The following is a 23,589-nucleotide window of genomic DNA, read 5'->3' as shown; positions in this document are numbered from 1 at the left end:
AGTTTGAAACGGGCCAACTAGACATGTAATTTATGGCAAAAAAGGGATCTATAAACCCTAGAGTGAGTCAGTCAGTTTTACGTCGTTTTAGCAATATTCCAGCAGTATCACGACGGGGGACACCAGAAATGGGTTTCGCACATTGCACCTTCTGTGGGAATCGAATCTTGGTCTTCGATGTGACGAGCGAACGCTCTAACCACTATGCTACACCGCCTTAGATATGACTTGAACATTAAAATATTTCTCAGCAAAACTGTATTACTATGGAAATATTTGAAGTAAGTATAATACAACAGTACAGCATCACGAGATTCCAGTACACCAGGAAACACCAGTCCCAGTACATCACGGGACACCAGTCTGAATACATCACGGGACCCCAGTCCCAATAAATCAAGGGACACCATTCTCATTACATCACGGGACACCAGTCTCATTACACCAGGAGACGCCAGTCTCAATACACCAGAAGACACTAGTCCCAATACATCACGGGAAACCAGCCTCAATACATCACGGGACAACAGTCCCAATACATCAAGGGATAGCGGTGTCAATACACAACGAGACAGCAGTCTCAATACATCACGGGCCACCGATCTCAACACATCAAGGGACGCCAGTCTATATACATCAGCAGGCACCAGTCTCAATACATCACGTAACACGAGAACCAATAGTTGTTGTTTACATTTCGGTTGTTGATATGTGTACATTTCTACGACAGTATAGACTTCGCTATAAAGATGAATAAAGTCGAGATGTGACAAAGTCGTGACGTAACCTTGTACAGTGCATGTGAACAGCCATAACTTATCGAACACCACCCTCCAGTTATCTTTTATCACAGATGGTGCAAATTCTCAAACCAGTGACAGTGACAGATCATGGAAGGATACTCGCACAAGTCTGCAGTGTGAGGTACGTTCATAGCAATAATCACTATGCTTAATACAACACACAGTATAACAAAATTTCAAAATGATTATTTTAATTAAATTGTAAGTAAATAAAGTAGACATCAAGTAGTAATGTATCCACGTCATCCTCCACTAAACAAACAAAACCCTCAGGTGTGAGTGGACCCGTGAAGGTCCGGGTTAAAATAGATCTTCCGTAACACATCCTGATCGTAAGAGTCGAACCCAGGCTCGCTGACTGGGTTGACGCATGTCATCGTATCCCAGTTGCGTAAGTCGATGTTGATGCTGTTGATTTCTGGATTGCCTTTGTCCAGATGCGATTACACATAGATCGCCGCCATACAGATGGAATATTGCTGACTGCGGCGTAAAACTAAATGACATAAACTCATTCACTCAATCATTCAGATGGAGTGACGACGGTTTACATAGCGGTATTCTAGCCACGCGCTGTTCAACCTCTAACATTATCTGAAACGTCATATAATCCAAAAAATATTTAGTGGAACATTCTAAAATAACAGTCGATTAGTTCCACGGGAGCTATCTCGTCTCACCTACATATTCATGGAGATAAACGTAGTGCTGACTTCGTTTTGAGATGGAGAGGTTCGTAATCCGCCGATACATTTCGTAGGTGAAACTCAATCTCGACCCGAACTTTTGGCACGAGAAATGGGTAATAGATTAGGAGTACCTTAGTGGGGGAGATAGAGGGGAAATATCGAATTCATTTTTTATGAAAATGTTTTTGCCAGAATACCAGAATCCTTTCACGGCAATTCCTCCGTTCCCATCCATAAAATATATGCTACCACTGTTTGTATTTTAGTATAAATGCGTCTAAAAACAGTAAAAGTTGTTCACTAGTAGCGAGGGAGCCATGGGCTCATGTACTCTCGAGGTTTGTTGATGTTAACATAAACAAACGTTATGTTTACATAAACAAACCTCGAGGGTACATCAGCCCATGGACCCCGAGGGACTGGTGAACAACGTATTTATCTTACCGGACTCCTGAATTTTAATTTTGAACTGTTTGAAGCACCTCTGTTTGCATGCGAGGCAAATCGCCATTTTGCAGACGACACAAGGTAAACAGATTTAGGTGATGAACATACTGTGTTTACCGTTTATAAAAAAGGGTATATAACGAAATTATAATAGCTGTAAATGTGATTTAAAACCGAACGCGTAGTGTGAGGTTTTAAATACAAAAGTTAGAGCTATTATAATTTCGTTATATACCTCTGATTTTCAAAGGCAAGACGTGTATCTCCACTCTACCATAACTGCGTTATTCAAATTTTAAACAAATACAAAATGTGTTGGAAAATCAGAGGTATATAACGTGACTATATACTCCTGAATGACGTTGATTAACCAGTCACAATCCAGTATTTACTGATGTCATGGTAGATTTAGAGTTCAATCTCCCTTCAATCGATTTTCAATCGCAAAACATCGGTAATTTTCGTGCTTGATGCATGATTCAATGTTATTCAGGGTCAAAATGTACTACCATGAAACACCAGAAGATTTCGGAATTCCCAGCGGTGTACTTTGAAAATAATACATCGCCTGTAAGCGGGGTACATTGAAAATAAGAGAATAGCGCTTAGCCAATCAGAAAGCGACATTCATGTGTGATGTAAGATAAATGTATATGTAACCAAGTTAATCAGTTTCTCCCTCCCATGTCTGACGTCTCAGGGAGAAAAGTACCAAAAGGTCCAACAGTGGCAAACGACTGATTTCAATATTGACTAAACATGGCAGGTGACACGAGAACTTGCCAGAATATTTCATGTCAGTGTTTTCCTTTTGTTGGAAACGGGTCATACCGTTTCCAACACCGGTCATACTGTTTCCAACACGGGTCATACTGTTAACAACACGGGCCATACCGTTTACAACACGGGTCATACCATTTCCAACACGGGTCATATTGTTTACAACACGGGACATACCGTTTACAACACGGGTCATACTGTTTACAACACGGGACTTACCGTTTACAACACGGTTACAACAAAGACATATCCGCCTGTTTTATGTGTATTATAAAGCAGCGGCGAAAAAGTACAGTCACTGTATTATGACGCTTATCTCTTACACTACACTTCTGTTGGTGATGAAGACCTCACTGTGAGCTCAGCATGACGTGTGGCGTGTCACCACTCTGATTAGATAAGCACTACAGGAGGTTGTGTAAACAGATAACAGAAATTGTTAGCAGATAACACAAGATTACCTTGTCTGCAAGCACATAACACAAGTACGGTCAAACAGTAACCGATGAAATTAAATCAAGAACCTCTTAAGACTCAATCCACGCGTAAGGACCTCACTAACAGTACTTGAGGAACAAAGGTTATCGAACAGAGGTATGAATTCATATCACACACCTAAGAACCTTATCAACAGCCCTACAAGTAAAGAAAGTATATTATTTAAAGGTTGTAAATGTAAGGAAACTAAGAGTATCATTATCGGAATTTCGAATCATTAAGATTTAATGTATTTCAAAAGAGTTTATCATGCTGCTGAGAACCAATCATGCACAATATGGAACATGTGACAGGGCTATCACAGAAGATGAATATAATCATGTCCTTCTCTCTTGTCAACAGTATGAAGATCTAAGGGGGTATCTACACCATCCAGGTTTAAGCACCGTCCCACATTCTACAAATTCTGTTCACTAATGTCAACCGAAAATGTATACAGCTCCTTCAAAATATTGTTACGTGTATACACCATGCACTGTTGAAAAGCAAACGCGCCTGCACCACTCACCCATTACGTCTGTATCTACGTGTACTGCGGACCTCTGGAATGCAGTTCAGAAGTGAAGATGTGCATGTAGATAAAGGGCCTTACTAAGAGTACTTGAGGAACAGGGGGTCATAATATCAAGTAAGGTCACTACTGACATTCCCACAGGAACGGAAATTTTAGTCAAATGAACCTGTGTGAACCACATTGATGTCCTTTGATAGGGCCATTAAATGAGGTCTTATTACCAGAAACATATTTTACAAGAGTTACCAGTATCCCAGTCCTGTCCCTCATTTAAAATCTTAAAACACTTTATTAAGTATACGAGAAAACACGCCTCCGAGGTTTTGGTACCAAAACCGAGGAGAAGTGTTTTCTCTATCATATTTACCGTCAGTGATGGGTAATCACAATGTAGAATTAAAGAAGCTGCATGACAATAACTGAAGCGTGCGTAAAATCAATTTAATGCCAGTAACAATAAGTAGATAATTTAACCTCAACACCTACGTCGGCCCGGTGGCCATGCGGTAGGGCGTGTGCCTACGGATCTGAGACAACGTTTCCATTCCCGCTTGGGAAAACATTTGTGTTGTGAGTATAATCTGGAACGATATTTTTCAATTGATTTCAAACACTCATGTACCATTTGAATGTTGATATTCGTATAAAGTTAGGAAAAGAAAATCTTTGGGAGCTGAATGTTGATATTCGTATAAAGTTAGGAAAAGAAAATCTTTGGGAGCGGTCTCATTAACGAAATGTAAAACGTGGGAAGAGTCTTTCTTGCGACAAGTAAAACCTGTCCCTCCAAAACAAAACCTCAAGTGCAGTTATTCTGGAAAAGCAAGAGATGACCTAATAGATAGTGAGAAGCACACTTTAGGTTTATATATGACGAGTAAGCACTAAACTAACTAACTGGTTGTGGTATAGCAAGATCAGAAAGAAAACATTATCCGAAATGGAGAACTCTGAAGAATATCCAGACTAAATCGGCAATTATTGATGGCACTGAACTGGAAACATCGACAAGCCATGTTGCAAATAACAACTACGAACACTTTGTTGGCTTTCATAGGCAAAAAGACCGGGTTTGTGAATACATCAAGTGTGCATGGCCTGGTCACATACCTCGTACTGACCTTAACTGACCAATCATAAAAACAATTATATGACAACAATTATACTCGTGAAATAATTAACATCCATTATGCGTTATTCAGATTGTTCCTCAGCGTGGGAGGTACCGTCACTCGGGCATGATGAAGAATATCACTGTCCTGGTTACAGCTGCCTCGGTCATGGTAACACACACATTTCAGTGTTATAACTGATATATGATGCATCGAAATACAAACATATATTATTTCCAGTAGCGGTGATGGTAACACACACATTCCAGTGTTATAATTTTTATATGATATATCGATATATGAACATTTATCTGCTGTCGTGGTGATGGTAACTCACACTTTCCAGCGTTATAATTGATATGTTATATTGATATATGAACACATTATGTCATAATTTAGATCCATAGTGTGTATCTTTTGAAGAATATGCTATAATTAATAATTCTAATCTGGCCAGGTGGGTGAATCACTTTAAGCTTGAAACGCATGAAGATGATAATGCGATGGATCTCACCGGGAACAGAATATTGTTTATACGGTATACCCTATCAGCCAATAAATACCATATAGATCCCAATAAATACATATTCTTTCTGCACATTCACAGATAGTGTCCTCAGCTACGAGTGTCAATAGAGGTTTCTTCACGTTGGGTAAATATTCAAACATTGTCGCCTAAATCACAAACTCTCAAAGCGTATGAATTAGACTTATCAGTGTTGTTGTTTTCAAAAGATATATCGTGTTCCACCTTGGGTGATTTCAGTAGCGTAGTCGGTAACAGCATAGAAATAAGTTACATTATTGCCTAAACAAATTTCTCCGGCTACCTGATTGGTCTAACCCAGGTCCGACCCAAACTGACTTGGGGTACTTAGTCATTCAGACAGACAGACAGACACACAGTTTATTTGCGTAATATCGGCCTTGTGGCCTATAATACAGTTATACAGTTATTTAACTGTTGTACAGTGGTCAACTGGGTGCAGATCTTGCTTGGAACATATTATGCAAAAATACGGCAGTAAAATATATTACCTGACTGTTCCTTGATTTGAGGATTGATTCTAAGGCTAATGGACCTCTATACACTTTTCCAAGTTGTAAGAAATACTTTTCACGCCAACATTCGTAATATTTACACTTGAAAAAGACATGATTCTCATCTTCAACTTCCAAGGCATTACATACTGTACACACAAAGTCTGTTGTTGCGGCATCTTTCTTACATCTAAATTTGTTTATCTTCAGATTGATGTGGGAAATTCGGAATTTGCAGTATGCACGTATAAGGTTTTTGTTTTTTAATTCAGTGATATACGGTTCCAAGTGAAGGTTATATTTGAATTGTGAATAGTGTTTTAGAAAAGTTGAGCTACAGACATCATTATGCCAAGTCTGGCAGGCTATATCTTTGATGCGTTGTTCGAAGGTTAGGATGAATAACTGTACATCGCCAACGCCTTGGTTTAGCCATACATGTGAAAACCCGTTTCTGAATAAAATAGATCTCACGCTTGACACCCAATTAATTTTGCCCAAATCGTCAAACACTTTGAGCATCTTATAACACTGTATGGGATAACGCTGTGGATTCATGTGTAACAGTCTGAACCAAAACTTAATTACTTTGATTTGGCTGAAGACATACATTGGATAACGTCCAAGTTCACCGAGGATGGCCTTGCTGGATGCAAATTTTCCAATTTTGAGAAATCTTTTAAAATACATCATCTGAATCCTTTCAATTGAATCTGAATACTTGTGTCCCCATATTTCAGCTCCATAGAGTAGTATTGGTGCTATCTTCGTGTCAAATATCATCCGTGCCGTAGAGTATGTTATTTCCTGGTTTTTCCTAAAGATTCTAAACAATGAAAGACAGGCTTTGTTTGCTTGTTGTGCAAGGGTCATTCAAGCTATGAAGTGATTCAACTGATTACATGTCACAGTATTTTTGACAAAACGCTATTGGTTTGTAGTGGGAACCATACACAATGTTTTAGTGCATGTTTAGTGCATGCTAAAACAATTATAGACTGGTGAATTCGGTCAATGGACCCGCGAAAAGTAAATATTGACATTAGTCGTCTGTCAATGTTACTTTTTTGCGGGTACATAAAACAAGTATTGGCCTCATCACCTGTCTATAATTGTATATTAGCGAGCACGTGCTACATCACTCCAAAGTCAACATTATAACAACTATACACCGTAGACACCAATTTAACAAGAATTTCACACCGTTGTCAGCAAAATAACAAATTGAATTATATCACGTCATAGATATGCAAATTACAATAATCATAACACATCGTAGGCAGGAATATAGCAAATACAGCACACCGATGACAGCAATATAACTATCATGCCATACCGTGGACAGCTATATATCAACACTATTATGCTGTTAGCAGCACTTACACCACACCAATTGGCAGCAATCTAACAATTATATCACATCGTAGACAGCAATCTAACAATTATATCACATCGTAGACAGCAATATAACTTCGGTCGAAGACTTTAATATTGTGACTACCTCACGTCGTTTTGGCAACATTCTTACCATAAGAGCTCGTTGACATAAAAAGGACATCTACCACTATCTATATTACTTCACGTCATTTCTGTACCCTGTTCAGATTGTGTGAGCAAGGACCTGGCCTTCCTGTGTATAGACACCTCTGTGTATGACGTCGCATTGCCCCCAGGATGCAACGCGGTGGGGGCAGGGGGCAACTACAGCCTCACAACACCCTGTTTCGGTAACACGGTAAGTTCAACATCCACTTCATTACGCTGACTTCGTCAGATCTGTCCAACTCCCTTAGACCCCTCAAGATCCGGGTGAGAATTAGTCTTCAGCAACTCCACGCGCGTCTTAAGACGTTACTAACTGGTCAGGAACGCTGGCATGTCATCGAATCCTAATCGATTCTCATGATACTGGTCACTGGATAGTCTGGTCCAGATTCGATTGTTTACAGATCGCCGCCATGTAGTTGGAAAATAGCTGACTGTGGCGTTAAACAACACACAAACACAGAAAACAAACACCACAACTGAGGTCGTTGTTGATGATATGGTTGTGTCAGAACAGAACCTCTGGCCTATCAAAGGCGGTTCTGCACACTCATTCACACACCTCAGAATCCTGGAGTTAGGGTGGAGGATGCCCTTACATGCATTTACTGGAACTAACGCAACCGTGTAAATGATCATTAGTTCTGGATGGCCGTTGCCACAGGTGGTAATGCTGACAAATGACTTGATGATGTTTCAAAGATAAAAACTGTTTTTTTTCTTTATTTCTTTTCCTGTGAGATATTTTTATTCTTTCATCATCCGATAAAGAAGCAAGAATTAGCTCTGAAACGTCGTGTAAAGAATAAAAGGAAATTGTTATCAATAAAACATGGCATGTCTTCATGTTCGTTCAGCTTCTATACGCCTTTCCAAAACTGCTGCTTCCGCTGCACAACAGTAATAATTCGTGGCACGGTTTTGTAGCTGTTCAGTTGTCTGTCATCAAAGATTTGTGTCAACGGGCATATCAGAAAGAAAATCAGTTGAGGTTCAAATTCTGACATGAATTCTGGTTATCTCTGATAAGACAGCCTAGTTTATCAACCTCCCTGGTCTAATAATCCGGTCACCCGCGTTACCATTCCTGGCCACGTCATACCAGACATGAAAAGAACATCCCCGTCCGGAATTCTGTATTTATCGTGCAGAACTGTGTTCCACGGGAGATATTGCTTGCATGAGATCAAGCGATATCAACTCGTGGTGATATGTTTGATATCAAAAGGCACTTGGGAGAGATTGTCCATTTCTTCAGCACCATTTCTGAAATATCGGATATAAAATCTTCTGTTAACATCTGTGACAAAGATGGTGTTATCCTTGTCCACTGTGGAATCAGAATAAGATTTTTTTGGCAGGAGTAATCATCAATAACAGCCATTTTATAAGGAAACAGAGATACCTGCTAAACATTTGTATGTTTATGAACATTCTTCGTATATCACTATCTAATGCTAACCATGTAATTATCACTGCATATATATTGTAATCTTCATTCAACTCACTCAATCTATCCACAATGCAACCACCCAGCTACCCATCCATAATCTATCCACAATCCAACCACCCACCATCCATTCATCGACTTACTCATCCATCCATCATTCCATTATTCAGTCCATCAGTCCATCCATCCATCACTTTATCTATCTACCTATCTATCTACCTATCTATGCCTGTACAGAAAGTCCTTGTGGTCTTCCGTAAACTGAACGACACCTCCTTCCATCTGACCGGGGGTAGGGACACCAGGTTGTTCACCGTTACCTGTGAGGAGAAGCTCACGCTGGATGGGGCACCTGCAACTGTAACAACAGTCGTCAAAGTACACGCGTGAGTACAAGCCGGTGTAGTGCATATTAAAGTGTTACTCATACACTCACTTAATTACTTTAATCTTTACTCCTTCCTCGAGCACACACCCAACCAAACTTGCCCACCAAGGTGGTGCACCATAATTTGCAACTCACTCACTCACTCACTCACTCACTCACTCACTCACTCACTCACTCACTCACTCACTCACTCACTCACTCACTCACTCACTCACTAACTCACTCTACAGAGATGCTACCCACGATCATGTGCATGTACATGTGCCAGTAACTGGGCTGACGATGTTGGTAACGACTGAGGATCCATCGGAGTCGTCAGCAGACCTGCACCCTGTGACAGGGGAGGTTAACCTGGGCCAGAAGATGTTCCTTGTCATCAGATCAAAGAAGTCAGGTAAAATGATATCAGTTGATCTGACTCTGTTAGAAAGTCAACACGTATGAAGCAAACCAATGTCAGAGTCGGAGAGTCTGTGGATTGACGACCGTGTTCGGCAACCTGACTTCTGTGTGCCTCTCGGGATTTTGTACCACACTGAACTACATGTGTTGTCTCCATCGGTAGAGATTCGTAAAGATGTGATAGAACTGATTTTCAGTAACTCATGCGTGTCGTAAGAGGCAACAAACGGGATTGGCTGATCAGGCTCGCTGACCTGTTTGACACGACATCCTATCCTTTTTCCATAGATCCATGTTTCAGCTATTGATCAGTGGATTCTCCTGTCCAGACGCTGTGATTCTGTGGTCGGTGTATCTCTTAATATATGAGAAAAGAATTAAATATACCTCTGAAGGAATTAAACATCTTACAATGTCAATACTCTGTGAGAAGATATCCGTCATGTATCTTGTTTGCATATCCTGTTTGCTTCAGGTCAAGGTCAGTTCTTCCTACCTCGTCAGTGCACAGCCAAATCAGATCCTCCCCTGAACCTTACACTGACGCTGTGGAACAGTACTTCAACACAAAAGTAATATTATAAGTTGTTCACTGTTCACTTCAGGTGGTAGGTGATTGATCTTCATCACATGGGTGAAACCCACGAGTATGGGCACGGTGACAAACAAATGATAAACACTTACCAGTCGAGTTTATCCTGAATATGGCAAGCATTGACAAAGAGAGCGTAATTTATGGTCCTGGAAACCCAATGTTAGGAAAACTGAGATTGAGATTCAAATATGGAAAAGTGTAGTTTGGCTGCTTACATGTTACCCAGATACCTAAGGGGCACCCACAACATTAGAAAACCCGTACTGACATTTTTCGTCAGAATCCCCGAGAAAATATCCAGATCCAGATTTTCCAGAGAAAATATTCGGATTTAAGATTCGAATCCCGAATCCCGAATCCGTTTCTAACTTCTTGTTGCCGTTTGATAGGCATTTAGATACTTTGTGGAAGGAGGAAATACCGAAATGTCACATCATAATATAATAAAGAAGTTGGCATCTATCTTACCTTTTCCTCTCTGAAATATTGTTAAATACGTTATGCTATGTTAAAGCCAGCCTAGAATATGAAGCAAGCCTAGACTTCTCCGTTCAGGGGATATAGCGTTAAATCATTTTACGCTGTTCACAGCGTCTCTCTTTAGCGTTGTAGCACAAGGTTAAATATAGTAAAGGTTAAATATATCACACTACTGAAAGGAGGTACAATGAATAACAGGTGAAACGTTATTTTACATCATGTTGAACTCTGCCTTCTAACAATACAGTGGGTATTTCGTACAGTCACTGCATCGACCACCCCAGCCTTGCTGACCAGTTCACCATCTATAAAAATGGCAGACGCGGCTTCAACTTGGCGTTTCTCCCAGTCTACGCATTCTACTTCCAGCAGATGTACGTCCACGACAACGTGGTCACCTACACCTGCTCCTTTACTGTGTGCCCAGATTCTGCAGGACCAGGATACTGTAATCAGGTGAGCTATTCCTGGCAGTGTGGGATACTGTAACCAGGAAAGCTATTCCTGGCAGTGTATGATACTGTAACCAGGTGAGCTATTCCTGGTAGTGAGGGATTCTGTAACCAGGTGAGCTATTCCTGGCAGTGTGGGATACTGTAACCAGGTGAGCTATTGCTGGCAGTGTATGATACTGTAACCAGGTGACCTGTTCTTGGTAGTGGGGGATACTCTAACCAGGTGAGCTATTCCTGGCAGTGTGGGATACTGTAACCAGGTGAGCTATTCCTGGCAGTGTGGGATACTATATCCAGGTGAGCTATTCCTAGCAGTGTAGGATACTGTAACCAGTTGAGCTATTCCTGGCAGAGTGGGATACCATACGCAGGTAAACTATTCCTGGCAGTGTGGGATTCTGTAACCAGATGAGCTATTGCTGGCAGTGGGGGATACTATATCCAGGTGAGCTATTCCTGGCAGTGTGGGATACTATATCCAGGTGAGCTATTCCTAGCAGTGTATGATACTCTAACCAGGTGATCCTTTCTTGGTAGTGGGGGATACTGTAACCAGGTAAGCTATTCCTGGCAGTGCATGATACTGTAACCAGGTGATCCTTTCTTGGCAGTGTGGGATACTCTAACCAGGTGAGCTATTCTTGGCAGTTTGGGACACTGCAATCAGGCGATCTATTGGTAAATGTATAGGATGGAAAATATAATGTTCCAACACTTAAGGACAGTTGCTTTCGGGCTCTTCCGACTGCATTTGAAGCAAAAATAAAACAAGGTAAACTCGAGCTCTGGTGTTGTCACTGTCTGGCTCAAGAACTGTGTAGTTTGACTGAATGTCTATATTCAGTGTGGAAGTGATTGAGCCAGTTCAGCACGAAGCTTTGGTTACACTTGGTTACATAATGTAAATATAACGAGATCGTTGCTCATGGTGTTGATCTTTGGATTGTGTGAGCCCGAGTAGAGTATTTTACTGCTGAGTGCAGCGTTAAACATCAAACAAACTAACTTCATGATCGAGTGATGTGTCGATGAAATTACTACGTTTGCGGGGAGTGAGTGAATGAGTTTAGTTTATGCCACTTTTGGAAATATTTCAGATTCATAAGGAAGGGGACACCAGATTGGCTTCACACATTGTACCCATGTGGGCAACTGAACCCGTGCCTTCGGCGTGAAGACTGAACGCTTTAACCACTAGGCTACCCCACCGCCTCTGGGTCTTGAGATTTTTACCACTATATATTGCAGGAATTACACCGGATGTCGTCCAACAAAACACAGTGCGTCAAGCAGGGACTAGAGACTGCACGGAAACGTCGTGACGTGCAGTTATCGCCAACATGGCACACGTCGACCCTGTCAGTTACAATCAGAATCCGTAACTTCAACCTTGGCCAGGCGAAGGAAGGTTGGTTTCTTCCACTTTTGTAGCATAAAATGCTGTTTCAGCGAAATGTCTCTTTGGTTGGTTTGTACTGTTGGCGGTCGGGTGTGTGCTTTTTTCGTTGCATCGAGAATTTTCTCGTTTCTTCGATTATTTTGCCGTTGCTTGGAGTATGTTGTCATTGCTTTAAGCTTCTTTAGAAATGTGTAATTTCCAGTATTGCCACATTCCTGAGATTATTTTCTCGTTGCTTCGGGTATTGTCTTGAATTTGAAATATTTTCTGGACATTTAGAGTAGTTTCACGTTGCATTAATAAAGCTCTCGTTGCTTCGAGTATGTTCTCGTTACTTCAAGCATTTTCTCGTTGCTCAAGTTTCTTTAAAAACCCGCGGCAACGAGAAAGTAACTGCAATAACAAAACGCCGAATTAGGTTCAAGGAATTAGGTGATGCAATTGTCACCATCAGTCCTTAATAATGCTTACAAGCCGTGGTGTAATTGAAGTTTAGTTCCACGCTCCGTTAAACATGACTGACACCAAACAATCACATTTATCTGTATTTCATACAGGGTCGTCGTCGTCAGGTGATGTAATCATCGCAGCAACAGGCGGCGTTGTAGTTTCAGTCATCGTCGTCGTTGTGGTATGTGCAGTCATGCTGATGGTGGTGACAAGACGTCGAAACAAGTGTAATGGACGTTCAAAGCGAGCAACTTATAGAACAGAACTGACGAAATTCTGAATATAGATCAAAGTAGCAATACATCGTCTCAAGAACAAACCAAGACCCTCCGTTTTATTGTTCAGTGGGCTGTTGTACAAAGCGATGTTGGCGCTCACTTACTACACCATAGGCTCAAAAATGGCTCACTGCTATGACTGTTTTGTACAATGACGCCCAGAACCACAATTCTGAGAAAGAAGCATGAACCTAAAGATGTTGTCAAGATTTTGTCAGAAAGTGGGCCAGCATTGAAACTGCTATATCATATGCTGGTAAAAGAGGACTCGAGTCATACTGGTCTCTCTATAGTTCGGTTCTCAGGCCTACTAGAAGGTCATTGTTATGGGTTCGAATCCCTTAATCGCCATGGTCATATTTCTTGGTTTATGTGTACCATAAACGTTCTTGTTCAAGGTTTCCCTCTGACTCCAGTCACAAACTGATAACATCCATAAATGAAATACTTACAAACACACATTTAAATGAAGGGTCATTCTCTAATTCACTCATTCAATAACCACCACCACTCAAGTGACAGGATATTATATAACCACAAGTAGATTCGTAAAAAACAGCAATCATGATTTCAGGTAGCGAGTATGTTATTCTATTTCAGCTGAATACAAACGGAACATGTGGTGGGGTATGAGTTGTATTGTCCAACAAGCTGGTTGGAAAAAAATAACATGTTAACTTGGAGAAAAAACCCTGAGTAGGTTAACTGATACACAAAAGCAATTAAGATTCCAGACGTCCAGATCCCGACAGCTGAAGGCAGACAACTCTCAACACTCACTTCATCCCCCAAGTATCGTTAGTCTTTTTTATCACTGAATTCTGGGTTCTTGTTTCCTTGTAGCATAACATTTGTCAAAACGAGACATCTCGGTTGTTGTTGCGAGTCACGTGACGCCTGCTGATTGTCCCGGATACCAGCATGCACGTCTGCAATAATACAGTTAGCGAGAGAGTTGGGTTTTACGCTATAATTACATTTCCATCAATACTATAATGAGATTTAATTCCTGAATGAACATCTACTGTGAACAACAAAACTTATTGGTTAGCTGGGCTCGTATGCACAAATGATTTCAGGAAATGTATAAATATCTGAGAGGACAATTAAATGATCTGTTCAACTGCCTAAAGGGTACAATTTACAAGAGTGTCAACTTTCTTCCAAGCTATATTACATTTATTTCATTACACATCTGCCAACCACTGCCTTTAAACTGTCTTTAAGAAATGCATGCGGACGTAAAGAGTATGTTGAGCGATAAACTCAAACTTAAACTCAAGATTATTAAAAGTCGGGTCTGAAATATCTATTTTTTGTAAACGTCTTCTTCTATGTTGGTAGGTATCGTATACCAGTTGCCAACTATCCATTCGCTCTTCACATGTCCTTCAACAGTGTTGTACTCCCCAGAGGCACAATCCCCAGGGGCACACTCCCCAGGGGCACAAGATGGGGGAATAATGAAGCCGGATGACCTTGGAAGAAGTAGACAGGTTTGTTTGTATGTTGTTTAACGTCGCACAAAGCAATTTCCAGCTCTGTCAGCTTCGGCGCTCTTTAAATAATCAAGACAGTCCAGTGATTGACATCATGAGCATCGATCGTTAGTCGCCTCTTACGGCAATCATGGGTTACTGCAGACCAGTTTTAATCTGGATCTTTACGGTCAGTGGAAGTACATGTAATGGTGATTGGTAGTGTAGCCTTTGGTTTAATATAATATCGATCTCAGGTGGATTAGTAATGCCTAAAGTGTATACTTACCAAACTTTGGTTCAAAGTCAATGATGTTATCCCTGCAAAACATGTTATGAGACCATGATAATGTGGAAATATGTATTATCACAATCTAAACTAAGAACTATCTACGTGAAAAACAAAGCATACATCTATATGGATTGCAATTTCCTGTTTATTGCATACAACGAATGTTAGAAGTGGATTCTTACATCGTTATCCAAACAGCAGGTAAAGTGTCTGAGTGGGAATGTCACTGCAAAATGATTGGTATTAATGAGTGAGTATGGTTTTACACCGCTTTTGGCAATATTCCAGCAATATCATGGTGGGGACACCGGGAATAGGCTTCACACATTGTATACATGTGGAGAATCGAACCCGGGTGTGACGAACTAAGACTTTGACCACTAGGCCACTCTTCCGTCCCAGTTGTTAACATCAAACAGAAAAACTTCATCATGTACAAAATGAATCAAGCACTTACATATTTTCTTCGTAGTCATCTACACCTGAAACAGATAATGAGTAAAGAGTAAGCGTGGTTTTACACCGCTGTTAACAAGATTCTGTGAAGATGAGTGAAACTGAACCCGGATCTTCGGCGTGATGAGTGTGCGCTTTATCCACTAGGCTATCCTACCGCCCCGAAACAGATGAGAAAGATAGCATGCCACTAAGATAGCATGTCACGGTTGAATAATTATGGATACCCGCCACACTCGTGCAGTATACCGACTCGGAGTCGGACGTCAGGCGCCGTAACAACAAGTACCTTGTTTTAACCTATTTTGTTATGCGGCGAACATTGATTCGAACCCATACCTCCAACCATCACCGTGCGGTAGGGGTAGTAATGATAGAAAGTGCAACCAAGCAGGTTTTCACCATTTCTTTACTATTTTCACTGATTGTTTCTGGTATCTATAGTGATTTACAGCAAAATTATCAAATATGATAATTATGTTATAAATCTACGCGCTGACTGTTCTTTTGCTCATTGTTGTAAATGTCGGAAGCTGAGCGCAAGCCAGATCAAACTGAAAACTGAAAAGTTATTTTAAGTAGATATGATTCAAGCTCTTGGTATTGTTGTCCATAGTTTCGGCAGTGGGAGCCTTACCAGTTTACAGGTAATTTTGTGTTACCCAAAATTATCTTACTTATACAGTATATCATGCTCAACGATCACTGAATACACAGACTTTCTCTATTTGTTAATTAATCATGCCAAGACTTGGTTCATCATCTGCAGCAATGACATGGATCTAGCTCTGCGTTAAATACAGTATCTGCTTGTGAGTTTTCGGTTTAGTTTAGCAATATTCCAGAAATATCACGGCGAGGGACACTAGAGATGGGATTCACACATTGCACCCATGTGGGGAATCGAACCCGGCGTCGGATGAGCGAACGCTTTAACCACTAGGTCCCCAAGCAGGATCTCATCTTTATTACGTTATAGTATACTGACTGTATACCCACCTCTCGCCCTCCTGCTGACGATGATACACATGCTGATGAGGCCCAGGATGAGGAGAAGACCCCCGGCAGATCCAGCTATTGCGTAGATAAGGAGATCTCCCTCATCTGTAACATTAGATAACATTAACTGATGAAAAATGACAGTTTCTCACTTTGAAGATTCCGCTGTCCAAGACATATACACATAGACGAAGACTTGTAACGTCGTTGTTATTGGCAAACAAGGATAAGTTGATCACCAACCTGACAATTGATCCGTAGTAGCCTGTATAAGTGTCGCCCCCTGGCGCTTACCATTATGAGATAAGGGGACCCAGGTTGCACGCGATAGTGTTTAGAGCAATGGGTGATGCAGAGTCTTATGAGCAACGCATGTGGAGGTGCGCCCGGAATCAAAATCATGCACTGCACGTGCACTCGCCCACATCTGCTCTCCCTTTCACAAACCAAATGGGTTTGCTCATTGCAGTGCACCGCCTACCTCTCATGGAAGCGTTCCCTTCGCCGGTCCAACGTATTCATGCTTTACAGTATGTTACCGACACAGAATCACCAGGTCCTGTCAATATCTGGAGTAGTCTCCCCTTACACTAATCATAGCGGACATAGCAATGAAGCAGATGAAACACCTTATTCACACCTGGGGATGATGCTTTTCCTATGAACTGTCAAGTGAAGTTGATTATCTCCACTCTTGTCTCCCTGTGTCCAACTGTCATTATAGTAGTAGAGACTAGTCAGACTAAATAATATATCAGATTGCTGTGTTTCCATATTCGACACCGGCTTAACGGACCGGGTCTGTTTGTCCAATGTTGATTAGCAGCAGGGTCAGTGTCAAGACAATGGTTTGATTTAGGACAGTTTACCAGAGAAAGCAAGAGAGGCAATCTAGATTTGCCTTAAATATATGCATGATTTGCTCAATAAAGAACACATTCAGTGTTCAGAACAGAAGTTACTTCTTACAGAATCTCTATCCGCGCACAAAGCCTTCAAAGAAATAATATGCGAAGAGCTGGTATGTGGAGAGGGAAGAGACGGAGGGGGGTGAGTCAATGAGAGGAGGAGGTCTAAATAGGCGCATCCATTACATGCGAAAACTCTTCATTACCCTCTAAAGTATAGTCAGTATAGTGTTATTATCTGTGTCAGAGCAACTTATGTAAACAACTTCCTCGAACAATGCTGCAGCGGTCTGTTTCTATTCAGTGAGCGTGTTATCCTAATATGTGCTAATGTATACAGGTCAATGCTGTATGGATTATACTATGTTACTTCCTTGGGGACCCGTAACGATCCGGGTTAGAATTGATCTTCAATAGTCCTGCCGTAAGAGGCGAATAACGGTATTGGGGTGGGGGTTGGGGGAGGGAGGAGCGAGTCAGGTTTGCTGACTTGGTTGACACATGTGATCGTATCCCAGATACGATTGATTGATTGAAGATTGATGTTCATGTTTTTGATCACTGCCTGGTCCTGTATCGAGTATTTACAGGTAGCCGCGATATAGCTGGAACATTGCTGAGTGCGCTAAAAACTAAACTTACTCACTATTTCCTCAAGAACACAATACGGGATATTTTGGTTATCAGAACTGACAGGTGGTGCTGTATCTGCGGTGACAGACTACCTCGTGTTAGGGGAGTATTTGATATTATTATTTTTATTATGTGACAACCACTCACGCCAGGAATCCTTTTCATTTACGAATAAAAGGATATGATTCTGTCAGATATATTTTAAACTCAAATAAAAATAAATACCTAATGGTTTATCATCTTTCGTTCTATCAGCACTTGTTGTCTGACAATCTGTTTCATGACCATCTGTTGTCTGATGGCTTCTTGTCTGACTGTCTGTTGAGGTATCTGACGAACTGCTTTCCCCTGAAACACGAAAGATATGCCGATAACAAACACCATTAATGTTTTTTAAAGGCATGAATAACAAGAGCATATATGTTTCTAACGTGATAGAAGCAGATCAGCTGACTGTGGGATGGAGTTGGACATGGAAATGAACTTAATAACAGCCATTTTGAGAATCAAACCCGGGTTCATTGTCTCGATCTGCCGCTTTTACCTTTAGCCTACCCACGCGCGTTTAGTATATCAAGTATCAAATATTCAAGTAATACAGGAAATTATTAGTGAAAACGTCCCATTATTTTGCATGCTTGCATAATGTAATATGTCATTCTGGTCATAAACGATTTAAAGCAGATTATATATTTGTTTTTTTATCACTAATTACAAGCACATACGAGAATCCGTTACCTTCTACAAACAACTAGTGATGTTCATGTGAAGATCGACGTAACAACCCTTTTGTATTGGGATTAAATATTAAACAACAGCAGATATAAACAGTTTATTTCCTTAAACACGTGGATATCTAAACACTTTGAAAACACACACTAATAATAAATGAGATTTGTTAAACATATTTACCGATCAAATCCAAGTTCGCCCCCATCACCTCTTCTGCCCCCTCCCCGAATACCATTATTTAGATGACATGACGTAGATATGGGAAGGAGGAAACAACTGACGAAAGGAATTGTACGAAGACATTATTTCTGATATTGATCACTTACCCGTGGCATTCTCCATCACTTTAACTGTGATGCTGTTACTAAACCTTTCTCCATTGCCGCATGTCCACACCGACCCTTCATCTAGCGTAGAGTTAATGGTGAGAGAGACCCGATGCTGGGTCGGGTCTGACGTCACTGAGATTCGTTGTGAAACTGCTCGAAAGTCAGTCGTTTTTGAAAGCACCTGGTTCCTTTGATTCTGTCCGTTTGTTTGGAATATTTGAACACAATCCCTGTACCACAAAGCTGTTCCAATACTTAAGCCAGAAGCGTGTATACACGACAAATTGAAAATCCTTCCTTCTACTGCCGTCGCTGTTTCTGACGTTAGATTGTACTGTATACCAGAGTCTGTGTGAAAAACAAAAACCTGACGCTTAAGACGCTAGATTTAACTCTGTCTAAAATCAAGACACTAGTTTTAACTCTGTCTAAAAACAAGATGTCATTGCCAAAAATTGCGAACAAATTCCTTTTTTTCTGTAAAGTTAAAAATAACTGTGAAATATATATGCATTAATCGCATACAAAAAGTGATGACACCAGGTGTTCGCGAGAAAGGTTAACATGCCCATATCGGTAGCTATAGTATGCACCATTAACAAGGGTGTTTGCATGAAAATGAAAGGATTTATTGCTTGACGATGCTGGTGCGATGGCGGCCGGTAGCCAAACCAGACAATCAGGTGATCGGTGGACCGGATAAACCAGCTATATAATTCTGAACTGAGATTGCTGTGTAGATGTACAGGAGTGAGTCTAGGTTTCAGCAATATCCCAGTACCAGAAATGGGCTCCACACACTGACCCCATGTGGAGAATCGAACCTCTGTCCTTGGCGTGACCAGCAAACACCTCAACTACTAGGCTTCCCCACCGCCCCATGGAAGTACAAAGATATTCTTATATGTAACGTAAAGCATTAAGAAATACATCTGTTTTAGAAATCAATGGGTTAAATCGTATTTAGGGTCAGACAAAGCCTTACCAACCTGCGACTGGGCAATAGGGGTAATTAGACGGTATCAAGTTGTGAGGATCTGTGAATTGTGAGGATAATTACCCTATTGCCTGCCATGAAGTGGAATGTTTGTTCATCGCTGCTCCACACTAAGGGATCAGCACCAGATGTGTTCTGTTTAACTGATACTTCAGAATTTGTCGACGTGCATGCGTAGGTATGCGTGTCTGCTTGTACTAGTCAAGATGTAAGGTGGTTTTCGAGTGCTATCTCACTATGATACCATGCCTCAGCTAAGCATGAACACCTCACCCAGACACATCATACTCACTGCGAGCCAAGCAGGGACTAACAACCGCCGTATTTTAACGCCTTTTGGGCCGGGGATCGAACCCGCGACCTTCCGTCTCCTAGCGGACTCTCTACCCTTCACACTACGGTGCTGCCGCCAGCCTAATAACATTATATTTCTAACATTCATGATTTTGAAGGATTACCTTTAGAGTTATCAGTATCAACACATTTTCTCTAATAAGTCAGATGACCGTTTTGTAAATAGAAAGGAAGAAAGCAATTCACCTTTGTCTAGACTTGTTGCCCCGACAGTAAGGTTTTCACTGACTTCGTTCGCCGTTTCACATCTCCATGACGTATCGCCATTTTGCAAATGCATTTTTATTGTTATACTGTGTCGGTGATTTGACACACTCACATTTACAACTGTGGCGCCATCTTGGAGGTCAGGAAATGACATGTGGGAACCATTCCAGTCTTTGGGTGTTTGGATGATCTCCAGGTTGTTCATAAACCAGACCACTGTGTCATTGTACGTGGTGTTCTGACATGCCAGCATGTGATGACATCCTTCAGTTGCATCACTGATGGTCAATGAAGACGATGTTCCTATTTCAAGTAAATGGTACCTGGATTATCACTGCTGTGGAATTGCGATTCCAATTTTGGAAGATGACACGAAACTTGAATGAAATATTGGCATGAAAAAGCTGGGTTTAACTGATTAAAGCAGTATCCCATTAATATTCCTTTAATGTTTTAACTGGCCAAACGAGTGAAGTTGACTTCAGCATAAAATGATTCGGTTACTTGAGCTGTGATGATACATTACAGATTATTTATGGGCGCATATCACTATTTACACACTGACGCTGGCGACTGGAAGGGTTTGTTCTAGATGTAAAGTGAGGGAGGGAGGGCGGGACTAGTATTACGTCGCTTTTAACAGTATACCAGAAATATTACAGCCAGAATCGGACTTCACACAATTGACCCTATTTTTAATTGATCTTATCAATATCCCTAATGTTCAAACTTTGAGCAGTTATTTTTTTCTTTATACGAATCCTGAAGGTCCGGGATAGAATAGGCCTTCAGCAATCCATGCTTGCTATAAAAGGCAACGAAATAGGGTGGTCAAGTTCGATGACTTGGTTGGTTGACACATGTCATCGGTTCCCATTTGCGCATATCGATGTTCACGCTGTTGATCACTGGATCACAGACTCTATTACTTACACACCGCCGCTTTAGAGCTGGAATATTGCTGAGTGCGACGTAAAACTAAACTTACTCATTGTTACTTATAAAACGCCCACGGTTATGGCAAACTGTCCCTTTATCTGTTATTAGCTGCCTTCAGTAGTAATAGTGAATTTCAGGTAAGAATATCGGACCCGAGCAAGCACTACTTATTTGATAGTAGATGGAGCTGATGGCAATAGTTGACGAGGTGTTCATAATCTCAATCACTGGATTGTCCATCATTAAAACATAAATGGAACATAGCTGAGTGAGGCGTAAAACACTCACTCATTCACTCACCAACCCACTGACCCACGGACTGACTCACTCACTCACTGACTGACTCACTCACTCACCCATGCACGCAAGGACTCACTCACTCCCTCACTCACTCAGGAAACAATCAAGTGACCCACCTGACAGCAGTATGATGAGCAGAACTGACGACATGTATAAATCCATCATCACCCTTAGCAAATCAAAGTTGTTGAAGATTGGCAATTGAGCAAAGTGGAAACTCGATCAGACACGGTCGCCGTTACTACCTTCAAAATGAACATTTACAATGCAATGATCAAATGCGTGGTAGGAGTTGTTTTCAACATCCGCATGTCTCATTGTCCAACCGATGTTACTGTTACAGACAACACGACTACAAATATACCCAGAACAATGACTTTTTAAAATAAATTTTACTTACTTGATGAGTTAGGGCATGACGGGTATCGTGAATCGTGTAAGACTATAATACCAGTATTGTCTCAATGGACGCGTAATTCGCAGCGTCTCGAAAATAAACTTAAATCATTAAAGTGTAAATGTGTCGCTTTACACTTGAAATAAAAAGTCCGAAATGATATGTTACTTCATGGCGACATCAAACAATTAACAGCGTCATTCTTGACTTAAACACACGACTAGATGCATGACTCTGCCGTGTACCTGTTTGACAATAAGTAAATGTACCAACCTTATAATGGTCAAGTTTCCAGGTCACAGTAGGCTTCGGTAGGCACGGATCTCACCCATTCAGCACATCAGTGTTTCACGGTATGTGGAGCTGTCACTTTATGGAAAGTGTTGCAGTAGTTAACGAGGATGTAGAATAGGCAAGTCGTACTTCCTCTAAGGCTTTAAATAAACTCACAATACTTGCCTGGCGGTTATAGAAAGGCAGATACAGTTTTTCCTCACAGTCGCAATTGCGTTGATCATTGGTGAATATTGTAGTAGGCATTTAAAACGTTCTTTTGTCCATGAACTTGTTCATTTTCAAAGCGCTATCGCATCAAAACCCAAGCTACCTGTGATGCTCCAGAAGTTTAACAGTCATGTGACTTTTCCTATCGGGTACGCATTCAATGCTGGATGAACAGAGGCTATTTATGAACAAACTCATTTAGTTGCGACCACATTTGTCACGTTGGCTGTAGTGTGGAGCAGTGCTGAAGTAGAAGAAAATCTCAGAAGTCAAGCTGCCAAACACGGTCACCCATCGAACGACTGTTCGATCTCTACGGTCCTTAACACGCACGTGACGAGATGAAAATAGGTGATGTGAAATGAGATGAAATAAAGAAATAACTGTCTTCAGTATGATTATGAAATGTGATGGATTGTGATGAACATTTGCCTTTGAATATATTAATATCATATTTTCAAGTAGCCATGGTACCAGAAATAAAGGACGTTGTGTTTGCAAGTTGATCCTCTTAAACATCACAATGTGTTTACCGACAACCTCACTAATACAATCACTGGTTGAATTATCTGACGCTGGGATGATCGGTACATGTCAAAGTCACATGTTTTATAATCACTGGTTGAATTATTTGACTGCTGGGATGGTCGGTACATGCCAAATGTACCTCTTTTATAATCACTGGTTGAATTATTTGACTGCTTCGATGGTCGGTACATGTCAAGTGTATCGCTTCTA

General features: G+C 41.0%; 2 protein-coding genes across 2 annotated transcripts; one reads left to right on the top strand and one right to left on the bottom strand.

Annotated features, from left to right (window-relative positions):
• Positions 1 to 841: 841 nt before the first annotated feature.
• On the top strand, positions 842 to 14,636 carry LOC137274496 (uncharacterized). The gene is made up of 10 exons (XM_067807717.1): positions 842 to 924; positions 4,934 to 5,014; positions 5,451 to 5,496; positions 7,489 to 7,619; positions 9,117 to 9,265; positions 9,498 to 9,661; positions 10,145 to 10,241; positions 11,008 to 11,200; positions 12,448 to 12,607; positions 13,156 to 14,636. The coding sequence occupies exons 2-10, from the start codon at positions 4,970 to 4,972 to the stop codon at positions 13,326 to 13,328; spliced, it is 1,158 nt and encodes a 385-aa protein (XP_067663818.1). The 5' UTR covers positions 842 to 924; positions 4,934 to 4,969; the 3' UTR covers positions 13,329 to 14,636.
• A 587-nt stretch (positions 14,637 to 15,223) lies between these two features.
• Positions 15,224 to 22,722, bottom strand: LOC137274490 (uncharacterized). The gene is made up of 6 exons (XM_067807704.1): positions 22,617 to 22,722; positions 22,067 to 22,191; positions 20,691 to 21,014; positions 19,151 to 19,501; positions 18,318 to 18,440; positions 15,224 to 16,656 (listed from the first exon to the last, which is right to left on the bottom strand). The coding sequence occupies exons 2-6, from the start codon at positions 22,113 to 22,115 to the stop codon at positions 16,526 to 16,528; spliced, it is 978 nt and encodes a 325-aa protein (XP_067663805.1). The 5' UTR covers positions 22,116 to 22,191; positions 22,617 to 22,722; the 3' UTR covers positions 15,224 to 16,525.
• Between the last annotated feature and the right edge of the window lie 867 nt (positions 22,723 to 23,589).

The sequence above is a fragment of the Haliotis asinina genome, chromosome 1 (genome assembly GCF_037392515.1).
Source record: "Haliotis asinina isolate JCU_RB_2024 chromosome 1, JCU_Hal_asi_v2, whole genome shotgun sequence".
Classification (NCBI taxonomy): domain Eukaryota; kingdom Metazoa; phylum Mollusca; class Gastropoda; order Lepetellida; family Haliotidae; genus Haliotis; species Haliotis asinina.
The sequence above is the reverse complement of the archived record's forward strand: the minus strand, read 5'-3'. Positions and strand labels throughout refer to the sequence as shown.

Bases quoted from the DNA above. Each gene is read 5' to 3' on its own strand.
- LOC137274496 (XM_067807717.1), top strand. From the start codon at position 4,970: ATGATGAAGAATATCACTGTCCTGGTTACAGCTGCCTCGGTCATG. The intron at 5,497-7,488 runs GTAAATATTCAA...TACCCTGTTCAG, and splicing joins TAGAGGTTTCTTCACGTTGG to ATTGTGTGAGCAAGGACCTG. The intron at 9,662-10,144 runs GTAAAATGATAT...TGTTTGCTTCAG, and splicing joins CATCAGATCAAAGAAGTCAG to GTCAAGGTCAGTTCTTCCTA.
- LOC137274490 (XM_067807704.1), bottom strand. From the start codon at position 22,115: ATGATGGATTTATACATGTCGTCAGTTCTGCTCATCATACTGCTGTCA. The intron at 21,015-22,066 runs GTGGGTCACTTG...TACTTGAAATAG, and splicing joins GCTCATCATACTGCTGTCAG to GAACATCGTCTTCATTGACC. The intron at 18,441-19,150 runs GTAAGTGATCAA...TTCGTGTTTCAG, and splicing joins AGTGATGGAGAATGCCACGG to GGGAAAGCAGTTCGTCAGAT.